At 45.6% G+C, this 21807-nt stretch overlaps 1 protein-coding gene across 1 annotated transcript in view; it reads left to right on the top strand.

Annotated features, from left to right (window-relative positions):
- The window catches only part of GABBR2 (gamma-aminobutyric acid type B receptor subunit 2), an 824150-nt gene that overhangs the window by 293327 nt on the left and 509016 nt on the right, over positions 1–21807 (top strand). Inside the window, exons 5-6 of the mRNA XM_060254061.1 lie at positions 13123–13188; positions 21503–21703. Coding sequence (XP_060110044.1) covers positions 13123–13188; positions 21503–21703 — 267 coding nt within the window. The remainder of the gene's footprint in view (positions 1–13122; positions 13189–21502; positions 21704–21807) is intronic.

Below are 21807 nucleotides of genomic sequence, written 5' to 3' on the forward strand. Positions count from 1 at the left end.
CCTTAAGTACCTGTGAGCAGAGGAGAAACAAAACGTGACCAGATCTTACTCAGCTGCTGCTAGCTGTCATGCCAGTCATGCTGCCCGAAGCCTTTGTGCCCACTGCAGAATGTGCAGAGGGGGCTCTAGGGTGGGGGAGTCCTTAGCGTGTGGGACTAGAATCTGGGAGACAGAACCTCAGATGTGCTAAGGCTTGCTGGTGACCTCGGGCCTGGCACACACTCTCAGCCTAATAAACCTCACCGGTTCTTTTGAGGGAGAAGGGGAGAATGCTGTTCCCAGCTGGAAAGAAAAGTGAAGTATAAGTGAAACAAACAGATCTTCTTTGAACAGATATAGGATCCTTCTGTCTTCTTAGTGGGCTACAGGAAAATCCCACTTTGTATAACAAATCCACAGACTCATTACAAGTGTGTGAGAATGTTTTATTTGTACTAAAACTTTTTTGCCCTGTGATAATTTTGGCTTCTTAATTGTCTACCTTACCCATATCTCCAGCATCATATCAGTTGATGGTGTCAGGTACCTAGTTGTCTTGCTATGGATTATAATTGTCATGTTTATAACATTCGTCCTTAAGGACTGACCCAGAGAATCAAGAAATAAAAGATCTTCATCGTGGTCTCTGTGCAGTCCCACTCATGGGTTTTCTGTCTGGAATCGAACCCAACCTCAAAGAATTCAAAGCTAGCCTAGGCGTTTATTTTGGCGTGCATTCCCTCTCGATCTGGGGAGCAGGTGTCCATTGCGCATGCCTGGAGCGAGGGTGGAGGCGCTCCACCCACCCAGTTTCTTCTTAACCACCATTCGGATTAGACTTACCTCTTGGACCCAAGACCCTCCAACCATACCATGGCTTCGACCTCACATCCGGCAGCACCTACTTTAGTTTTGGTATCAACGGCACTGACTGTTCCTGTGGAACTCTCGACTCCCACCAGTGTCACAACCGACAAGGTCATCCGCATCCAATCTAGGTCTTCGTCCGTCCACAAATCCCTACTGGAGGACATCTTCACCACTGTGTCCATGGAACCCTCGCCTCAACTTCAAGCTCATTGAACCAACTTCCTGGGGGTACACTCGTTCCACGAAGTGTCGGTACCTCACACTTTCAAGGATTCCGCTGTCTCTCCGCTTCATCGAGAGTCTCCAACTCAACTCTACACTGAACGGTCACCAAGCCGACACAGGGATCATTATTACTACTGTAGCCCATCTCGCTCCATCAGCACCACCAATACAACAGATCTTCTAGGTCACCATCCCATGAGCTCCATCGACCCCGGTACCATGAAGAATTCCACCAGCCTTGGTACAGTGTGGAAGTCTATCAACATAGATACCGTGAACCTCGGTACCATTAAGATACATACCGACCTTGGTACCATGAGAAACTTTACTACCCCCAATACTACGAAGGTTCATCGCCTCATTGACCCCAACATTACAATCAAGGAACTGAAACCAATATCACCAGCTCCTGGAGGCGCTTATCTTCAAAGAGTAAATTCCTGCATTTATTAGTGAAAGCGAGAGAGGCAAAAGAGGCGCGAACTACCCTCTTTCCTGCTTTGATGTGCCCAGCTTGGTTCCTGGTTAGTAACATTTATGGAGCTTTACAGATACATTCAGTTAGCATCATACTATTAGCATTATATAATTGAAAGAAAGATTCACATTGCTTGACAAGAAGGCTTAAAGGAGGCTTGGGACAAGCCTGCATCCGTACCACCTACATCAAAGAGGATCCAATCCTTATATAAAATCCACACACCGGATTCTAAATTTTTATTTAAGCACCCTGCGCCCAACTCCATGATTGTGCACTCCTCATCCAAGTCCAAACAAACACATCACCCAGTCCCCCCTGAGAAGGAAGGAAAGAAACTTGACACCTTAGGGAGAAAAATTTACTCCCTCTCGACTGCCACCTCCAAAATCCATAATTATTTGGCATACTTTTCAGCCTACACTTTTAGTTTGACGTCCCAACTCACTACACTGGTTCCATCTCTGCCTGACTCTGCACAGAAGCAAGCATCACAAATCCTGCAAGAGCTTTCCCGAGTCAGCAAACAGATCAACTCGGTTTGTCACGCTGTTGCTTGTTCATCCAGAACCATGGCCACATCCATCGCCTTGCACCGGTATGCCTGGCTCCACTCCTCATCATTGCAACTGGACATTAAATTTAAAATTGAAGACCTACCCTTCGATGGTCAGGGCCTCTTTAATGCTACAACTGATGACATCCTGACTACTGTCAATGACAGTAGAAAAAGGGCTAGGAGATTAGGAGTCAGTCAACAACAGCCTCAACCCAATAGACAGAGAGTCTGGAAACCATCCTTTTATAAATGTCCCCGCTCACCTAGATAGGCTGACTACTGGAAATACAAAGCTCCGCTAGCTAAACAACCCTTCCATCAATGGCCTCATGCACAGACCACAAAAAAGGCGACTCCTGCTTCAAAACAGTCTCTTTGACTTCCTAACACCATCTCCTCTTCAACAACATCTACCCAACATCACAAGACTACTTCCCTTTTAGGCCATGTGGGAATCCATAACATCAGATTCCTGGGTCCTGGCAATCATCCACAGGGGCTACACCATAGAGTTTGATTCGCCCCTGAGGCTCCATCGATTCATACATACTCCTCCATCCCTCCCTCTTAAGGAAGAGATCGCTGCCTTGCTGGCCAAGGCAGCCATAGAACCAGTCCCACCACAGTTCCATCGCACAGGGGTTCTATTCCCGATATTTCCTGGTTCCAAAGAGAGACGGAGGACAACGTCCAATACTGAATCTTTGCAAGCTCAGTCGCCATATCCTGTACAAAAAATTTCACGTGATTACCCTGCAGTCTGTTTTCCCGTTGATCCCAAAAGATGCTTGGATGGCGTTGGCAGACCTTCAAGACACCTACTTCCACCTTACCATCAGCCATCACCACAGAAGATTCTTGAGGTTTGCCATCGGGGACCAACACTACCAGTTCCGTTCTCTTCCCTTTGGCCTATCGACTGCACCAAGAGTCTTCACAAAGTGTATGGCGGTGGTGGGGGTGATGCTTCGCCATCAAAAAATTTCCATATATCCTTACATAGACAACTGGCTCATTGTAGCCCAATCCAAAGAGCAACTTCAAAAAGACATATCAACCACTCTATCTCTCCTGCCTTCATTGGATCTTCAAGTCAACCTGACAAAGTCCAATCTGATCCCAACACAGGACATCCAATTCATAGGCGCACGCCTATCAACAGTTCCCCACAAGGCCTACCTCCCTGCAGACAGGGTCCACCATATTCAGTCTCTGGCTGCTGCCATCATATTGCACCCTACCCAAACAGCCTTCATTTTTCAGCGCATGCTGGGGCTTATGGCTGCCACAACCTCTGTCCTGTGCTTTGTGAAGTTCTGCATGCGACCTTTGCAATTATGGTTCATACGGACGTTCCGCCCGCATCAACAACACCAAATGACTTTACTCACTGTTCCACACCACATTCTTCCATCTCTGGAGTGGTGGACATTGAAACGTCATCTTCTGGCGGGAATGCCATTCATAAGGTTGCCCCCGTCAGCCATTGTTATGACAGATGCCTCGAGGTGGAGTTAGGGAGCCCACTACTGCACACTAACAGTACAAGGACAGTGGACAGCCTACGAGAAATCCCTTCATATCAACTGCCTGGAACTCTTGGAGGTCCACAGAGCACTCAAGTCATTCTTACCATCCCTTCACAGTCTGCACATCCAGGTCACCTCAGACAACGTGGCAACCGTGTTTTATATCAACCATCAGGGGGGCATTGCTTCTGTCCGCCTCTGCAGACAGACCTTAGCTCTTTGGCATTGGAGCATTGCTCACAACATATTCCTAACAGCCATACACCTGCCAGGAATCCAAAATGCTCAAGCGGATGCACTAAGTCATCACCTTGTGAACGACCGCAAATGGACCCTCAACCGCAACTATCTTCAAACAGTTTTCAGGACATTCAGGGTTCTGGCCATAGACGTCTTTGCTCTCCAAACAACGCTCAATGCCCACGCTTCTACATTTGGGGCCCTCCATCCACGCAATCTGCGGGAGATGCCTTCCTCCATTCGTGGTCTGTACCACTACACTACCTGTTCCCTCCTATCCCACTGATAACCAGAACACTTCAGAAAATCAGACTGGATCGGACCAACTGTATCCTCATCACTCCCTGGTGGCCCCGCCAAGCATGGTTCACCACCTTCCTTCTTCTCTAAAACAGTGTGTTTCATCGCTTCCCCCAAGCTCGGGACTTGATCTCTCAACAAGATGGCAAAGTCCTGACTTCCGGGGTTGGAAAATGGCGAGTGAGTTGCTTTCCCTAATGGGAGCAGGCTGGCACTTCTGTTCAGGGTAGTAAAAGGCAAATTAATGCCTTCTGCCTACATTTCTCAGCTAGAGAATTGTCCAAGATATGCACAGATACTTTGAGGAGACTTACCTTGGCTGAAAGGGAGTCCCAGGGGGGGGGGGGGGGGCTCCTTTGAGGCTTTGAGGGATCTCCGGAGAGAAGTTGCATATTCAGCGTCTGCAGAAGTTTCCAAAGTCATCAATTTGGCATAAGCTCGACAGCATCCAAAGCTTCTTTTACAATTTTAAACATCTAAACTACAAAGGACTGGTGTTGATTCGGTTAAACTATGGGGGGAAAAAAGGTACTGATTGCTATCTCTTCATTCCAGGACTAATTAAAGTTAAACAAAACAAAACAAAAGTAAAAGGTGGGAGTTGGAAATACTGAAAGCCTGAAAGGAGAAGAAGATAAGGGGCTAAATTTGAACTTTGTAAACTTAAAAGACAGTGTTAGAAGAAAGGAATTTATTGTTTAGTCTATCTGTGGTTGAGGAGGCAGCCCCAGCGTTACAGATCTGCAATGTTCACAGTCAACACAGGAAATACGTCAGATATCATGAGATTTCTCTACCAGTGAAACGAGATTTGAAGGCAAGAAAAGCAGGAAGTATTGGAGGAAGAAGAAGGAAGTCAATGAAGCAAACAGCCTACTCTAGGATTATAATACCAGAGAGAAACATCGGTGGCCATTGTTGTTGGGAAGACTAAGTTTTAACATAGTTTTTAAAGTGATTGGGATGTTAAAAATTGGTGGCGTTAACAGATTTGACAATTAAAAAATTACTACTGTTGAATATTAGATAAGATTTGAACTGGTAAAAGGGATTTTTTTTTTTTTTAAAGTGAAGCAAAAGTTGTGACTGCCATTTTGGGAGAAATAAAAACTTTAAACATTAATATCTGAGCCTGGGAGGCTCAGAGGACAGCGAAATTGGGTGCATTGGAAAGGGCAAGCTTCAGTTTATCAAACCTGATGGTTTAAATTTAATTTGGTGAGATCAAAATTTTTGATTTCTTTTATATGTCAGACCTGAAACAAACTTGTGATAGGTCTGCTTAATAGAGAAAATGCAAGCCCAATTAGATGCAATGGAAGCTAGGATAATGAAGAGGGTGAAAGAAATTATAACTGCCTCTAAAAAAGAAATAAGAAAGGATATTGAGGACTCAAAGAAAGAATTAAAAAAAGAAATAGAGAATCTCAGAAATAACACTGTGGTAATAACAAAGAAAGTACAAGAAGTGGAAGAGAGAGTGAAAACACATGACTCCACCTTGTTAAAATTACAAGAAAAAGTGACAATTCATGACTGCAAACTGATGGAAACTCAGATCCGTCTGAGAGGTGTACCTGAAAATGAAGAATCAGACTTGAAAGAATACATAATAAAAATAATTGCAGAATTTTTAGAGGAAGATCCTGAAGGGAATAGAAATATGTATGACTATATGTATAGAGTAAATTCACTCTATGCAAAAAAGAATAATCTGCCAAGAGATGTGGTCATAAGATTTATGACAAAAGAAATGGTGGGAAAGATCATGAATAAAAACATTGAAAAATCATTGACAATGGGAGGCAGTAGAGTAAGAATTATGAAAGAACTGCCAAGACAAGTGTTAACTGACAGAAAGGCATATAAAAAATTGACAGAAAAACTACGTGACAATGGAATGAGGTATAGATGGATAATATCTGAAGGTTTGAGCTTTGAACTTCAAGGGAAAAAGGATTACAATCACAAATACACAGGAACTGCGTAGATTTTATGAAGAAAATAAAGAATTTGCACCATGATGGATTACAAATTGATACCTTGGAATGTAAATGGACTAAATTCACCACAAAAAAGAAAGGCAACATTTCATTGGATAAAAAAACAAAATTGTAATATAGTATGTTTGCAAAAAGTGCATATTAGACAAAAGGATTGTAAATTCTTATGGAATAAACAATTGGGATTAGAATTTTTTACATTGGCTGAACAGAAGAAGAGAGGAGTAGTCTTTTATATTAAACAAGAATTAGACCCGAAATTGGTATTTAAAGATAAAGATGGAAGATATATAGCGGTAGAAATTACTTTGAATGCCAAAAAAATGTTGTTATTGGGACTTTATGCTCCAAATGGTGCTAAAGACATTTTCTTTAAAAATATTACACAACATCTTGATGAAGTGACCTATGAGCAAATTTTATTGATGGGGGAACAATTCAGAATACGATAAATAGATCTGGGAAGAAAAAAAGGATAAAGAAGGGAAATTGCCAAAGTGTTTTTTTGAATTTGTTAAACAGGAGAGTTTGGAAGATATATGGAGGAAGTTTAATCCTGAAGTACGGGACTATACCTTTTTTTCAGCCATAGTTCTTTATCTAGATTAAAATAGCACCCTTAACTGATTATATGGAAAAAGTTTTGAATAATCCAATTGAAAAAATAGAAATTGAAGTAGCGATTAATGCAATGAAAATTGGAAAGGCTCCTGGACCAGATGGATTTACAGCAAAATTTTTTAAAACGTTTAAAAAAGAATTAATATCTAAACTTCAAAAATTAATGAATGTGATAAAAATAAATGGGAAAATACCAAATACATAGAAGGAAGCAGTAATTTTGTTGATTCCAAAGGAAGATAGAGATGTCACTAATGTAAAGAACTATAGACCAATCTCATTATTAAACGATTAAAATACACAAGAATTTTAACAGACTGGCTTTAACAATATTTAATAAACTTTATAAAGGAAGACCAAGCGGGTTTTCTCCCTAAAAAGCAAATAAGAGACAATATTAGAACTGTTGTAAATATTGTAGAATACTATGAAAGACTTCCAGAGAAGGAAGTTGCATTATTCTTTGCGGACGCAGAGAAAGCTTTTGATAATTTGAATTGGGACTTTATGTTTTCAGTAATGGAGAAAATAGGCAACAGGGCTGCCACGTTCAGAGCGGGGCTCATCTAACACGCCTTCGAGAGTCTTCCCCAATTGCTTAACTGACTGTCTCTGCTTCTCCAGGGCAGTCACCTCGGCCTCAAGGGTACGAACTCGTTCCCTGAGGACCAGGAGCTCCTTACATCGAGCACACACCCAAGACTTCTGTCCTGTGGGCAGATAGTCATACATTTGACAAACTTACCTTATTGTGAGAACAAGGAAATCAGGGATCTGGGTTCCTGGTACTTAGGGAGCCCCTAGCCGAAGAGCCACAGGCCAAGAGTCCTTAGCTCTCGCCCTTCGTCTCGTGAGACAGGATAGGAAAAAGGGATGTCATATAATCAATTACTAAAAATACAAGGCAGTAAAATAGAATTGAATGCTGAAGAGTTGAATAATAAATATGATTGGTTTCAAATGCAAGAAATAAAAAGTTTGGTGGAAAGCGATGTTAAAACTGAAGGAATAAGACAAGAACAAACAGAAATGGAAAAAGTTCTGCTTGGAGATAATGAAAAATCAATTTTGAGAATCTTTAAGTTACTGTTAAAATGGTCTACGGAAGATGAAGTAGTGAAATCTCAAATGATTAAGTGGGCAATTAATGTAAATAAAGAAATACAGATGGACACATGGGAATATTTGTGGAAGAACTCTATGAAACTCTCAACATGTCAGAGTATTAAAGAAAACTGTTTTAAGATGATGTACAGATGGTATATGACTCCTAAGAAGTTTGCAAAGATGAACAATAAGATGCCAGATAGATGTTGGAAATGTAAAAAACACGAAGGTTCTTTCTACCATATGTGGCGGACTTGTGAAAGAGCGAAAAAGTACTGGCAGATGATTCAACAAGAGATTTCTAAGATCTTGGGATACGAATTTAACAAAGTTGCAGAGACTTTTCTGTGTGGATTACAAATGGAAGAATTTCCAAAAGAAGATAGAACTTTAATTTGGTACTTGCTCTCAGCTGCTAGAACATTGTATGCACAGTTGTGGAAGCAAGAAAAAATACCAGAGAAATGGGATTGGATTGTAAAAGTTATGACATGGAGTGAAATAGACAAGTTAACAAGAACCTTAAGAGACTATGCTTTAGAAGTATTTAAGATGGAGTGGAAAAAGTTCAGAATATATGTAGAAAAAGAGTGGAAAATAAAAGGACATTGGACAATTTTTAATAATGACTAAGTACAAGAGGGAGGAGGATATGAATTTTGGTTCTTATTAATTAAGGGTACCTTTTATATTAAGATTTTAAGTGTATAACCCCGGTGGGGGTCAAGTAATGGGGGGAGGGGTGGGTAGAAAATAATATATGGGATAGATTAAAAGAAAAGTAATTATTAATGAAGTAAGAAATTGAAATTTATTACCATATGTTACTAATAAAATTGGTTGAAAACGAAACAAGATGACAAAGTCCTACACCACGACCTGGGACTTCTGCGATTGACTGCCTGGAAAATCAGTTTCTAGATTTTCCCACAGAAGTCTGACATGTTCTTCTCAATGCCAGAAAGCCTTCCATTAGAAAATCCTACTCTCAAAAGTGGAAGCGCTTTGCAGCATATGCTGCTCAACATAACTTCCTTTCTGAATCATCCTCTATAGCTCAGATTCTGACCTACATTTTGTTTCTGTCAAACTCAGGCCTGACCTACTCCTCTCTAAAGGTTCACCTGGCCGCTATTTCAGCCCTTCATCCACACATTGAAGGACGCACTGTCTTCTCTCATTCCACAACACAAGCCTTCCTAAAGGGCATTCTGCATCTTCAACCTCCAGTTCGCCAACTGCAACCCACATGGAGGTTGTCTCTTATCCTGAGACAACTGATGAAACCCTCTTTTGAGCCAATGGCATCCATTCCAGCGCATCTCTTGTCTTGGAAGATGGCGTTGTTGGTGGCACTCACATCCAGCAGGGGAGTCAGCGATGTTTGTGCCTTTCGGACAGACCCCCCATACACTGTCTTCCACCATGACAGAGTGGTTTTACGCCCTGACCCAGCCTTCCTGCCAAAAGTCGTTTCACCTTATCACCTGGGAAAGTCGACCACCCTGCCGTCCTTCTTTCAAAAACTTAGTGATGCCGGGCAACGGACCCTACACAATCTTGACGTATGTAGGGCCCTTGCTTTCTACATTGACAGGACACATCCCTTCTGTAAGGACTCTAGACTTTTTGTGGCTTATGGAACACATAACCAGGGATACAAAATCTCAACCCAGAGGTTTTCAAAGTGGGTTGTAGTCGCCATTGCCTTATGCTACCAGTTGGCTAAACAACCCGTCCCTGAACACTTGCGAGCTCGTTCCACACAAGCTGTCCCCACATCATCAGCCTTCTGTAGAGGCATACTGATGGAGGACATCTGTGCCGCTGTGGTCTGGTGTTCTCCATCTACATTTGCCACGCACTACGCCCTAGACGTTTGTGCTCAGCGTGACATATCCTTTGGGGAGGCTATACTTCGCTCCATTTTTGACTGACACCTCCAGCTCCATGCCTGTGAGTACAATATTTCTTATTACTTTTACGCAAGTTTAACATGTATTCTCCTATTACAGAACCAGCACCTGCCTCCATGCACTTCAGTTTACCAGTCACCCATGTGTGGGACTGCACAGAGATCACGATGAAGATAAACAGGTTGCTTACCTGTAACTGATGATCTTTGAGTGGTCATCTGTGTAGTCACACACGCCCGCCCAGCCTTCCCCGCTGCTGGCTTATTCTCTTCTTTACTCACAGTTTTCTCTACACAGAGGCTAGAAGAAACTGGGTGGGTGGAACGCCTCCCCCTCACTCCAAGCATACACAGTGGATGCCTGCTCCCCAGATCGAGCGGGAATGCGCACCAAAACAAACGCCTAGGCTAGCTTTGAATTCTCTGAGGTTGGGTTCAATTCCAGGCGGAAAACCCATGTGTGTAACTGCACAGATGACCACTCGAAGATCTTCAGTTGCAGGTAAGCAACCTGTTTTTCCCCACTAGGATGTAGGAGCTGCTGCAGCTGACTAGCATTTCATTGGTCTGTGCAAATCCCTGCAGATAAATTCAGGGCAGAGGAATCTCAATGCTACCTGACTAAAAAAAAAAAAATTCTCTGGGCTCCTCAGCAAAATCGACAGTGGCTCGCTTGGTCCATAGTTTGGATAAATCTGAAGATGTCTACATGTGCATGTGGAGTGACTGTTGAAGGTAATCTGATGCAGTGTAGGAAATCCAGTTTCTGATATCTTGTTTGTACACAGTTGTGATAAATTATTCTGGTCCTTTAATTTGGCAAGATAAATATTACTGGAGTTAATAGGTAGAGTTAACAATACAAAATAAACCTATAAACTCTTAAGTGCTGTTTCTCATTTGAACAGTTGAGGTTTTCCATTGATCTGTAGGCAAGTATTGTGGAACTGACATTACCCTGGAGGTACACTTTAAAAAAAAAATCCTGCAGTGGTCACTGGTGAAAGAGGTTGCAGGTTTTCAAAGTATTTCAGATGAAGCCTTCAAAAAGCCTGAACGTATCCCTGGAATCATGGGAAGTACAGAGACAATTCACTTGTACACATCTGGGTGTGACTGCTGGGGGGGGGGGCTTTGTTTCCACAACCCTGGGGCTGTTTTGGAACTGTGATACATGTTTTATTTATTTGTTTCATGGAAAAAAGGATGGGTGCTTAGGAACTGCAGGAGTACAAACTTAGTTATTTTAAAAGCAGAAGAGCAGCACAGGACTCAGCTCTCATCCTCCCCGCTAAATTTTCTTGTAATAGAGAAATTGACAGTTATCAAAAATGCTGGCCATCTAGCCTAATCACTTTCTCCACTCTTACTGAATAGTGTGAAACTAGAGGAAACTGCTGGAGTTAGGAATGAAAATAATAACACAGCTCTGCCAGGGAAAGGACTGGAGACTGACTTAAAAAAAAAAATGAAAGCTGAGAATTCAGAGAACCTTGTTAAACAATCATTTCAGCACTACAGCAATATTTCACTATTCTAGGGGAGTTTTATTTTTTAAAAAACCCACTGAAATCACTCAACTTTGGTGGGGGGAGTTTAATGATGATAGCCCAGTCATTGAAAAGTGGGCTAGAAGTGAGTGGAACAACAACACAACTGAGAGAAACATTATGCACTAGGAAAACACTGTCCCAAAACCTGCTTCCAGAAAAACATTGGAGAACAAGTGGTCTCGAAAAAGCCAGGGGAAAAAAACTAGGAGAAAACAAGAACAAGAACAACCAAAGTGATGTGAAAGCTAAAGGCAGAAAAATGGATGAGGAAATCAGGAGATAGAACGAAGCAGGATGAGGCCAGAATGAACAGGAAAAAAACACCTAGAAAAAAGCTTTATTCCTCCCCCCACATCCCATGTGTGCTAGTTGGGAAGTTACTATTGTGAAGCTGGCTCAGTCCTCATCTGTGGGGGGAGGCAGCAAACAGGAACTTGCTCCACAGAAAGAATATTCTGCATGGAGCCTGATTTGTGTCTGAAAAGAGAGGGAACTCACATTCTTAAAAAAATCTACTTCATTTATACACCATCTTTTCCCTCAGTTGGTCGGGGACCCAAAGTGCCTTATATTGTTCTCCTGCCATCCATGTTTATCCTTGTAACAAACCTGTGGTCCCCTGCAGGTTATGCTGAAAGTGTGTCACCCAGCAATTTCTCATGGCAGGGTGGAGATTGGAACCCTGATCTCCCGAATTCTAGCCTGACACTATACTCGGGCTGGCTCTCACAAACAAAGCTCTGGGTCTCTGACTGTTTCAGGTTGGTTTGTGAGCATTTGTTGCTTATTACCTGCTCTGCCCTGTTCATTTACCCTGGGATCTGATGCATGTTCTGGGCTGCCTCAGCAGAGGCCTTGTCAGTGAAGAATAGGACAGATCTCCACATTTCATTACCACAGTAATCCGCTGGTGTAAAATTCTTCTGGTGCTTATGGGCCATTCCTGAGGTTGCCACTGGAATCACAGTGCTGGAATGACCGATCCTTAAAATTCAGGTGAGACCTGAAGATCTCCTAGAATTACAAGTGGTCTCCAGGCAGTAGAGATCAGTTCCTTTGAATAAAATGACTGCTTTGGAGGATGTATTTTATGGCATTGTTCCCTGCTGTGGTCTCCCACCTCCTCAAAGAACCAGTTTGGTGCAGTGGTTAAGTGCACAGACTCTAATCTGGGACAACTGGGTCTGATTCCCCCACTCCTGCACAAGCAGCTGCTGGGTGATCTTGGGTCAGCCACAAGTTCTCAGCAGAGCTGTTCTCTCAATAGAGCTCTCTCAGTCCTGCCTCCTTCACAGTGTGTCTGTTGTGGGGAGAGGAAGGGAAAGGAGATTGTAAGCCACTCCCAAACTTTGAGTGAAGAGCAGGGTGTAAATCCAGTCTCCTCCTCCTCTTCTTCATCTCCACTTCCTCCTCCTTCTTGCCTGTTCTCCTCATGCTCCACCTCCAAAATCTCCAGGTATTTCCAAACCTAGCCTTTCCAGTGCATAAAACATTACAGTTCTCTTACAGGGCATGTTACGTGATGCTTTTCTGTACAGCATGACTCACATTTAGAAGCTAAACTGGTACACAGAGCTCCATTGCTAAGCATATGAATAATATAACACTTCAAAAGAAACTTGAAATGTATTATTGACATGTCTGATTTGCATATGTGCAGTTTCTAGAAGGGAGGGGGGGATTTTAAAGTTCGGTCATTCCAGCACTGTGATTCCGTTAATGTATCGTTTTTCATTTCTGCAGGGAAATGATGTTCGGATTATCCTTGGACAGTTTAATGAGGAAATGGCAGCAAAAGTGTTCTGCTGTGTAAGTAAAAACAACAAAAAAGTAGTATTATCTGATCAGTGTCCTTCCCCAAGCAGTGAGATGTTTTAGTTGTGGAGCTGCTGGGCTTAATTTCCTTTGATGTGAGGGCACTGGAGGCTTGTGATATCATTGTACTATTTGCTTTATTTATAAGCAGAGCCTAGTGGAAAGAAAAAGGCACTCCCAGAGCAGGTAGCAAATTCAGTGATTTCAGCATCAGTTTCCCAGAAACCAGCAATTGCAGCCAGTTCCAGAGATGGCCCCGAATCAAATTGTCTTCCTCCCAGACATGAACACACCGTGCAACATAATTGCTGTAGAACCCTGTCCGTGCGAGTGAATTCCCTATTCAGGAAATCATCCACTGACATTAAGAATCAATATTCTTTCATTGGTCCTGGACTACCTGCAAGAAGAATTCATAGTGATCAAGCAGGCTGGACCAGAGTAGCATTTTAAACATATATTTGGACAACTCAAGATATGTTAAGTCTGTCTGAAAACTGAAATTTGTTCAGTCTGCAGTGACAGTTCCCTGATATAAGAGAGCACTTCAGCATAATTTAAAGCATTAAATTAAAATGTAGTGTATGCTTAATAGTAAACTTGTAGAGCTAAAGTAGGTGTGTCAAATGTCCAGCCTGTGGGTTAGAACTGGCCCGCCCAGGGCTTTAATCAGGCCCATGGGGCTCTTTTTTCCTCCTCTCCCACTCCTGTCCTCACCTTTTGAAGCTCCAAGACTGCTGAAGTTCCCTGCTTTTTCTGCCTTGTCTTTGCTGACTGCAGCAGGAAGCAAACCTGCAAAGAAATGTAGAGTGGATTTTCCATTAAGGACTCTGCACCCTCTGAGCCCAGAGACCTTAATGGAAAATCCTTTCCACATTTTCCTTGCAACTTTGTCTGTGCTGCAGTGTGTTTCACTTCCCAGCGTTCCTATGGCCAGCTGAAGCTGTTGCTTCCTGGAGTGGTGTCCTTGCAAATAAAGGGTTGATATTTGGAGCCCCTGTTGTCTCTGCTGAATGGGCATGAGGACTGCTGCCTAGTGAGTAGTCTACCCTGGGAACCCACAGCCAAAGGGGGATATTATCATTGTCAACCTGAGTATACCCAGGGTGGGGAGACAAGCTTGCAATGCCCAGCCATTTCATGTTTTCCTAGACAGAGATTTTATATTTTTAGTTTCTGCTGTGATCCTTGTGCTTTTTCTCAATGTTTTATTTTTAAAATTGCATAGCCAATAGTAGAAGCTTCCACCTCACAGTGGCACTCTCAGAAAATAATTTATTTAGCCCTGCTCAGAAAAAAAAATTCTGAATTTAACACTATCCTCTAAGTCAGCTAGCAACTTTTCCATGTCGGACTGCCCAGGTACCAGGATGATGCAAACAGGGTCGCGCTTACCTGTAACTGTAGATCATTAGTGGTCACCTGTGCAGTCATGCACCCCTCCCTTCCTGCCCTGCTGGGAGCTCTTAGCTAAATCTGACGACTACATCTCAATCCAGCGGCCCAGACGAGGACCGAGGGAAGGGCACTCTGCCCCTTCCTTATCATGCTGGAAAAGATGGGAAAGAGGGTGGGGGATGGGGAGAGCGCCTTCAGATGTCTTTTGGGCTTTGAGAACTTTTCTGTTGTGGGCCTGCACGTGCACCCTGCCAATGTGTGACTGCATGGGGATCACTGGACCACTGTAACAACAGTTACAGGCAAGCGTAACCCTGTTTTGTTTGTATGTTTGCCTTTAGGGTTTTTAAATTTGGAAGTTTTGCTTTGATGTTAAATTGTGAGGATGAGTCTTCACCAAACATGAATTGAGGAATAAAATGACCAACGTAATGCAAGTAAATTAGAGCCATTTATAAAGCAACAGATGAAATGATGTCCTGCAACCAGTGTCAGTGGGTGGCATTCCGTGCTCTCGGTTCACCCGGGGGGCCACAGCTTTACCCAAAATGCTGCATTGCACTTTAGCACATTTATTTCCAGTTTATCTAGGGTCTGTTTGTTATACTTTCCAGAATTAAGCAGGCTACCCATCTCCCTGGACACCCCAAACTTTTAGCTGTCACTGTCCTCCTGGCTTGTGTGAGGAGCCTGAGGAAAAGAGATTGCTGGGTATTGGTAGGTGAGACATGGTAGTCCAGCAGGACCTCAGCTGGGTGTAACTGGCCAGTCCATGATGAGGAGACGACATGCCAGAGAGGGAAAAGGGTTGCTCTGCCTTTTGCTTAACATGTGTGAAAGGGAGGGAGCAGAATTATGCTTGTGGTCCAGAGACCCCATGCTTTTATGAATCAAGTTTTGGCTGTCATGCTTAGATCTTCTTCGTGGTCTCTGTGCTTCACACCCATGGGATATAGCACCTGCGCCGATCCCTGAATTGGTATCTGAAAAGCCCGGGATTTTTCCGCGCTCGGCGCCAATGGGCATGCACAGGCGTCCCAGTACGCATGCCCACCGGCGCCAGTGCGGGGATCCCGCCAGTTCCTTTCTGACCGCTGCACAGAGAGGTTTGCCTTTCATGTCCCCAGTCGGTGAGATATTGTTTTTTTGCCTTTATCGTTGTAAATAGCCCGTTTGTTGTTTTTCTTAGCGTAGATAGTTAGTTAGATATAAAAAAAAAAAGTTTGTGTGTGTGTCTGTCGGACTGCCCTCCAGGGCCTCCCCCCCCCCCCGTTTGTTTTTCCCCAAAGTTTTTTTCCCCTCAGAGGACTCTGAGCGGGTTTTTAGCGACTGGAGTCTATGGAAAGTCGCTGGGGGGGTTTCAAACGCTGCCGTTCCTGCGGGAAGAAGATTGCCCCCCCAGATGGCCATTCTCTGTGTCTTCTCTGCTTGGATGAAGCGCACCGTGTGGAGTCCTGCCCACATTGCCTCCGCTTCTCGAAGCAAACGAGGAAGAACCGGGAGGCGTGGCTTTCGGCAGCTCTAACCGAATCGGCACTCCGCCCTCAAAAATCGGCATCGAGCCCATTGGCATTGACCATGGCAGACACCCCGGCTCCAACGGTCACATCGGGCGATGTGACCCCGGTCATGACCGAAATGCCCATCGAGCGAGGCTCCTCCCCAAAACGATCCCATGACAGATCAGTGGAAATGCCCGCTAAGAAGCGTCGGGATGACTCGGGGACCCGAGCATCCGCTCCGAAGAAGGCCAAGGAAAAGTGGAAGAGGCCCCGCACTCCATTGCCATCATGCGATGTTTTGGCACCGATTGCCCCGCCAAGGAAGATCCTGGCGTCCCCGTGCCATAGCCCATCGGCATCGAGAGGCAGTACTCAACAACACCGTCTCTCGATGTCCAAGCAGGAGATCGACCTCACCCAGCGATCCTCGTCATCTGGGTCGCGGCGTCGCAGTAGGAGCGGGTCGATTTCAGAAGTGGAGGCTTCGGCGCCGATGGATCTGTCTCCCCCGATGGAAGCCAGAGGCAGACGGGAGCTAGAGCCCTCCATGGCACCACACCGTTTCCCACCGCTACCATCGTGGGAGCAGCGTCAATGGCTGCCCTCCTATCCGTATCCATACCCTCCTTATCAGTGGTATTCACCGAGGGAATTTGCGGAATGGGATCAACAGTCCGAGGCGTCCTGCATGTCAAGGCTGTCACACCATTCCCGAAGACCATCGGCATCGATCTGCTTGCTGATCTGAAAATCGACGCCGATCCTTTCTGAGCACCAGGAGTCTTCTTCATCGGACTCTGAGAGCGGTGCCGACACCCAGGAAGGCGCTTTGGAGCCTTCGCCAAGGTCCCAGACAACCAAAGATCTCCCGATTTCGCCATCGGAGGATCTGAAGTCCTATGGTGACCTAGTGAAGAGGATGGCAACCTCCCTCTCCCTGCCTGTGATGCAACCACAACCCGTCATGGATGATAGTCTTTGACATTATGCAGAGGGACACATCCACAGCAATTGCTTTGCCAGTCACCAAAGTGATTCTGCAGGCAGTGAAGGAGCCCTGGAAGAAACCATCTTTGACTCCAGTGTCATCCAGAAGGCTGGACCATATGTACAGGGTCCAGAAGACGGGGGCTGAGTTCCTTTTCACCCATCCGAAACCGAACTCAGTGGTCATCTCTTCTTCCTCCAAGGCACAAAAGGTCCACTCATCCCCACCTGACAAGGAGGGAAAGAAGTTGGACAATATGGGAAGAAAGGTTTACTCTGCAGGGGCCCTAGGAGTAAAGGTATCTAACTATGCGGCTTGCATGGCTGGATACCAGTACTCCGTATGGGAACAACTCACCCCTCTCCTCTCTTCCCTGGGCAAGGACAAAAAGGCTGCTGTCAGGAAGCTGCAGAAAGAAGGCTTTGCTGTGGCCAAGCAGCAATTGGCTGCAGCAAAGCACATGGTGGACGTGTCGGCAAAGGCAATCACGTCCGCTGTGTGCATTCGTCGGCACTCCTGGCTACGATCAACAGCCCTGAAGCAGGATACTAGGGCTTTTGTCGAGGACTTGCCAATCGAGGGGGATGGCCTGTTTAGCACCACCACAAACGGTGCACTGCAGGAGATAGACAAGAGCCTGAAGACCTCTAGGAACCTGGGTGCGCAGGCCACCTCCAGGGCTCCTAAGGCGAAGCAGTGGCACAAACAGTGGGCCAAGAAGCCTTTCCAAAAATTTTCACCTGAACAGCAATGGCGACCTCGCTCCACCCAGCCTGACAAATCATCGTACTCAGGCAACAACAGGAACCGCTATGGTTCTCAGACCACCGGCAAATCCAAGGGTGCTCGCCCTCAAAAGCAGGGCCTTTGACTTTCTCGTGGCACGCGTCATCGCCCCTACTACAACATTTATCTGCCTCCGCCCTTTTCCTACCTGCCTAGGAGTTGATCTTTTCAGACAAGAGGCCTACAAAATAGAGTTTGCGCAGATTCCAAACCAATCCGTGGTGATCACCACTCCCCCTTCCTTACCTCTTCTGGCGGAGGTGCACAACCTCCTACAGAAACAAGCCATAGAGAGAGTTCCGATGGAGGCCAGGACGGGAGGTTTTTACTCTCACTACTTCCTGGTCCCCAAGAGGGACGGGGGCTTAAGACCAATTATGGATCTTCGGAATCTGAACAAATTCATTCTGTACCAGAAGTTCAGAATGGCCACGCTGCAAATAATCCTGCCCCTCATCAACCAAGGGGACTGGATGGCGACCCTGGACCTCAAGGATGCTTATTTCCATGTCAGCATCCATCCTTCGTTCAGGCGTTTCCTCAGGTTTGCAGTGGGTTCCCAGCACTTCCAGTTCAAATCCCTTCCTTTCAGCCTGTTCACTGCACCTCGGGTGTTTACGAAGATGATGAGCATTGTGGTTGCCCATCTCCATCTCCAGGGAGTTGTTGTCTTTCCATACATCGATGACTGGCTTTTTGTGGCGAAGTCGAGGGAAAGTTTGTCAACGCACATTGCCATCACTCTACGTCTTATCGACACCTTGGGGTTGCAGGTCAATTTGGAGAAATCTCACCTTACTCCGTCAAGGACAGTGCAGTTCATAGGGGCTTTGCTGGATACAAACCAGCATCGTGCATACCTGCCTTCGCAGAAGGCAAAGGACATTGTCGGTCTGGTACAACTGCTTCAGAGGCGAAAGTGGGGCACAGCACAGCAGCTTCAGCGGATGCTGGGGCTGATGTCGGCGACGACAAGCGTGCTACTTTTCACAAAACAGAATGAGAGGCCTACAGTTGTGGTTTCTTCGCCAGTTTCGTCCACTCAGATACTCACCTCGAAAGAGGTTCACCATCCCATCCAGGACTCTTCAGACGCTACAGTGGTGGGAGTCAGAGAACAACATCTGCCAGAGAGCTCCCTTCCATCTGCCAACTCCTACTGTGACTATCACCACAGATGCTTCCTTGTGGGGTTGGGGGGCTCACATGGAAGGCCTGTGTGTGGGGGGGCCAGTGGCCGCCAAAACTGACTCAGTTCCACATAAACTACCTGGAACTGCTGGAGGTTCACTTTGCCCTACGCTCTTTCCGCCCCTTAGTGGCGGGGAAGACTGTAGTGCTGCTTACGGACAATACCACTGCCCTGTACTACATCAACAGGCAGGGAGGGACAGTGTCTCGTCGGCTCTGCGCATTGGCGATGGATCTCTGGTTGGAGTGTCTCCAGTACGACATCTTCGTGAAGGCGGCACATCTTCCAGGGGTCCTCAACATTCAGGCAGACTCCCTCAGCAGGGGTGGGGCTTCCCCACACGAGTGGGAACTGCAGTGGCGTTTTCTGAAGCCCGTATTCCAGCTTTGGGGGTAGCCGCAGCTGGATGTCTTTGCCACAGCCGAGAACAAGAAATGTCCCATGTTCTGTTCCAGAGGGGGAGTGGATCCAGCCTCTCTGGGAGACGGGCTCCTGCTTCCTTTGGAGGGTCAGTTCATCTACATGTTCCCGCCTCTGCCGTTGTTGACAAGGGTGGTCAACAAGATAGCAAGGGAGAGACCACGCTGCATCCTGGTGACTCCCTGGTGGCCTCGACAGAACTGGTTCTCGATCTTGTTCCAACTGTCGAGGGGGGTCTTCTAACAGTTCCCGGCAGAACCGGACCTCCTGTCAGCTCAGGGCGGGCATGTATTCCATCACAATGTGCCCCATCTGAAGCTGACAGCATGGTTCATCAACCAGTAGGGTTCTCTGACAGGGTCCAGCAAGTTCTTATGAACAGCAGGAAACCGTCCACCGGTGCTTCCTATGACAGGAAGTGGCGGAGATTTACTAAGTTTTTGGTTGACCCGTCGGTCTCACCTAGCAGGGTGGGGTTGTCGGCAATTTTTAATTTTTTGTTGTCCCTAGTGGATGCAGGCCTGGTTTTCTCCTCCGTCAAAGTTTATTTGGCGGCAATATCTGCCTTCCATGATCCGGTGGAGGGGTACTCCGTTTTCGCACACCCTCAGTCCCAAAAATTTTTGAAGGGGTTGTTTAGACTGCACCCACGATCAAGATCACCCCCACAGTTGTGGGACTTGACTTTAGTGCTGGACAAACTAACTCGTCGCCCCTTTGAGCCGATGGCCACGTGCTCTTTGCAGCTCCTGTCATGGAAGACTGCATTTTTTGTTGCCATTACATCAGCACGTCATGTTGGGGAGCTCACGGCGATGCGGTGTGATTATCTTTATCTTGTTTTTCGAGAGGCTGGGGTTTCCCTGGCTCCAGACATTAGTTTTCTTCCGAAGGTGGTTTCTCAGTTTCACCTCAATTTAGAAGTTTGGTTGCCCACTTTTTACCCTTCCTCGGACGAGGAACGTAGGTTGCATGCTCTGGATGTTAAGCGTGCTTTGTTGTTTTATTTGAAACGTTCAAAGATTTTTTGTAAGGACAAGCAGCTTTTTGCTTCGTATGCTGCTCCCAAGACAGGTTCCAGGATTTCGTCTCAGAGGCTCTCAAAATGGCTCACTGAGATGATTAAGCTCTGTTATTTGTTGGCGAAGAAGCCGTTACCTGGGCCTGTTCGTGGACACTCCACAAGAGCGATGGCCACATCGGTGGCGTTCCTGAGAGGCGTGTCCCTTTCTGATGTCTGCAAGGCTACCACCTGGTCTTCTCCGCATGCCTTCATGAAGCACTACGCGCTGGACGTGCATGCTCAGCAGAGGACTCGGTTTGGAACTGTGGTGCTGCAAGCTGTTTCTTCCCGCCTCCAGGTATGTCTTGCTTGCTAGTCTCCCATTGGTGTGAAGCACAGAGACCATGAAGAAGATAGACAGGTTGCTTACCTGTAACTGTAGATCCTCGAGTGGTCATCTGTGCATTCACACTACCCGCCCTCCTTCCCCACTGCTCACGGTCTCCCTCCAGTAGGGGCTTCCAGCAGTCAGGAAGGAACTGACGGGATCCCCGTGCTGGCGCCGGTGGGCATGCGTACTGGGACGCCTGCGCATGCCCATTGGCGCCGAGCGCGGAAAAATCCCGGGCTTTTCAGATACCGATTCGGGGATCGGCGCAGGAGCTCTATCCCATGGGTGTGAATGCACAGATGACCACTTGAAGATCTACAGTTACAGGTAAGCAACCTGTCTTTATAGGAAGTGCTGACTACCAAAACTTCCCTTTTATGCTAAACCCAATAATTACAAAGATATTTGTGTTACTGCATAACTTGCACCTTGGGTATTCTGCGAATGTTCTGAATTGCATAAACATAGATGTCCAGAAATGGGAGGTTTAGTTATTAAAATTGGTCTCTTTTTAAATGTGTACTTTTGTAAGACAGGGTTGTTTTCAAGTGCAGCAATTTTTTTAATAAGCAAAATACTTCCCTCCCCAGCAGTAATATTGCTTCCCCTTTTTATGTTTTCATTGTAGGCATATAATGAAAATATGTATGGCAGTAAGTATCAGTGGATCATTCCTGGGTGGTACCAGAGTTACTGGTGGGAACAGGTTATTCCGAAGCTGAATACATCACACTGTCTTACTAGAGACCTCCTCAAAGCCATGGAAGGTTACATTGGAGTGGATTTTGAACCTCTCAGTTCCAAAGCGATAAAAACCATTTCAGGAAAGGTGAGTCTGTTTTACTATCTACCATTTTGGAAATGTACAGATATTTCCCAGATATACTGTATTTTTACTGTAAAATTGTCTAGGATGGGCATGAATTGGGAAAA

This window comes from Heteronotia binoei, chromosome 14, assembly GCF_032191835.1.
Source record: "Heteronotia binoei isolate CCM8104 ecotype False Entrance Well chromosome 14, APGP_CSIRO_Hbin_v1, whole genome shotgun sequence".
Classification (NCBI taxonomy): domain Eukaryota; kingdom Metazoa; phylum Chordata; class Lepidosauria; order Squamata; family Gekkonidae; genus Heteronotia; species Heteronotia binoei.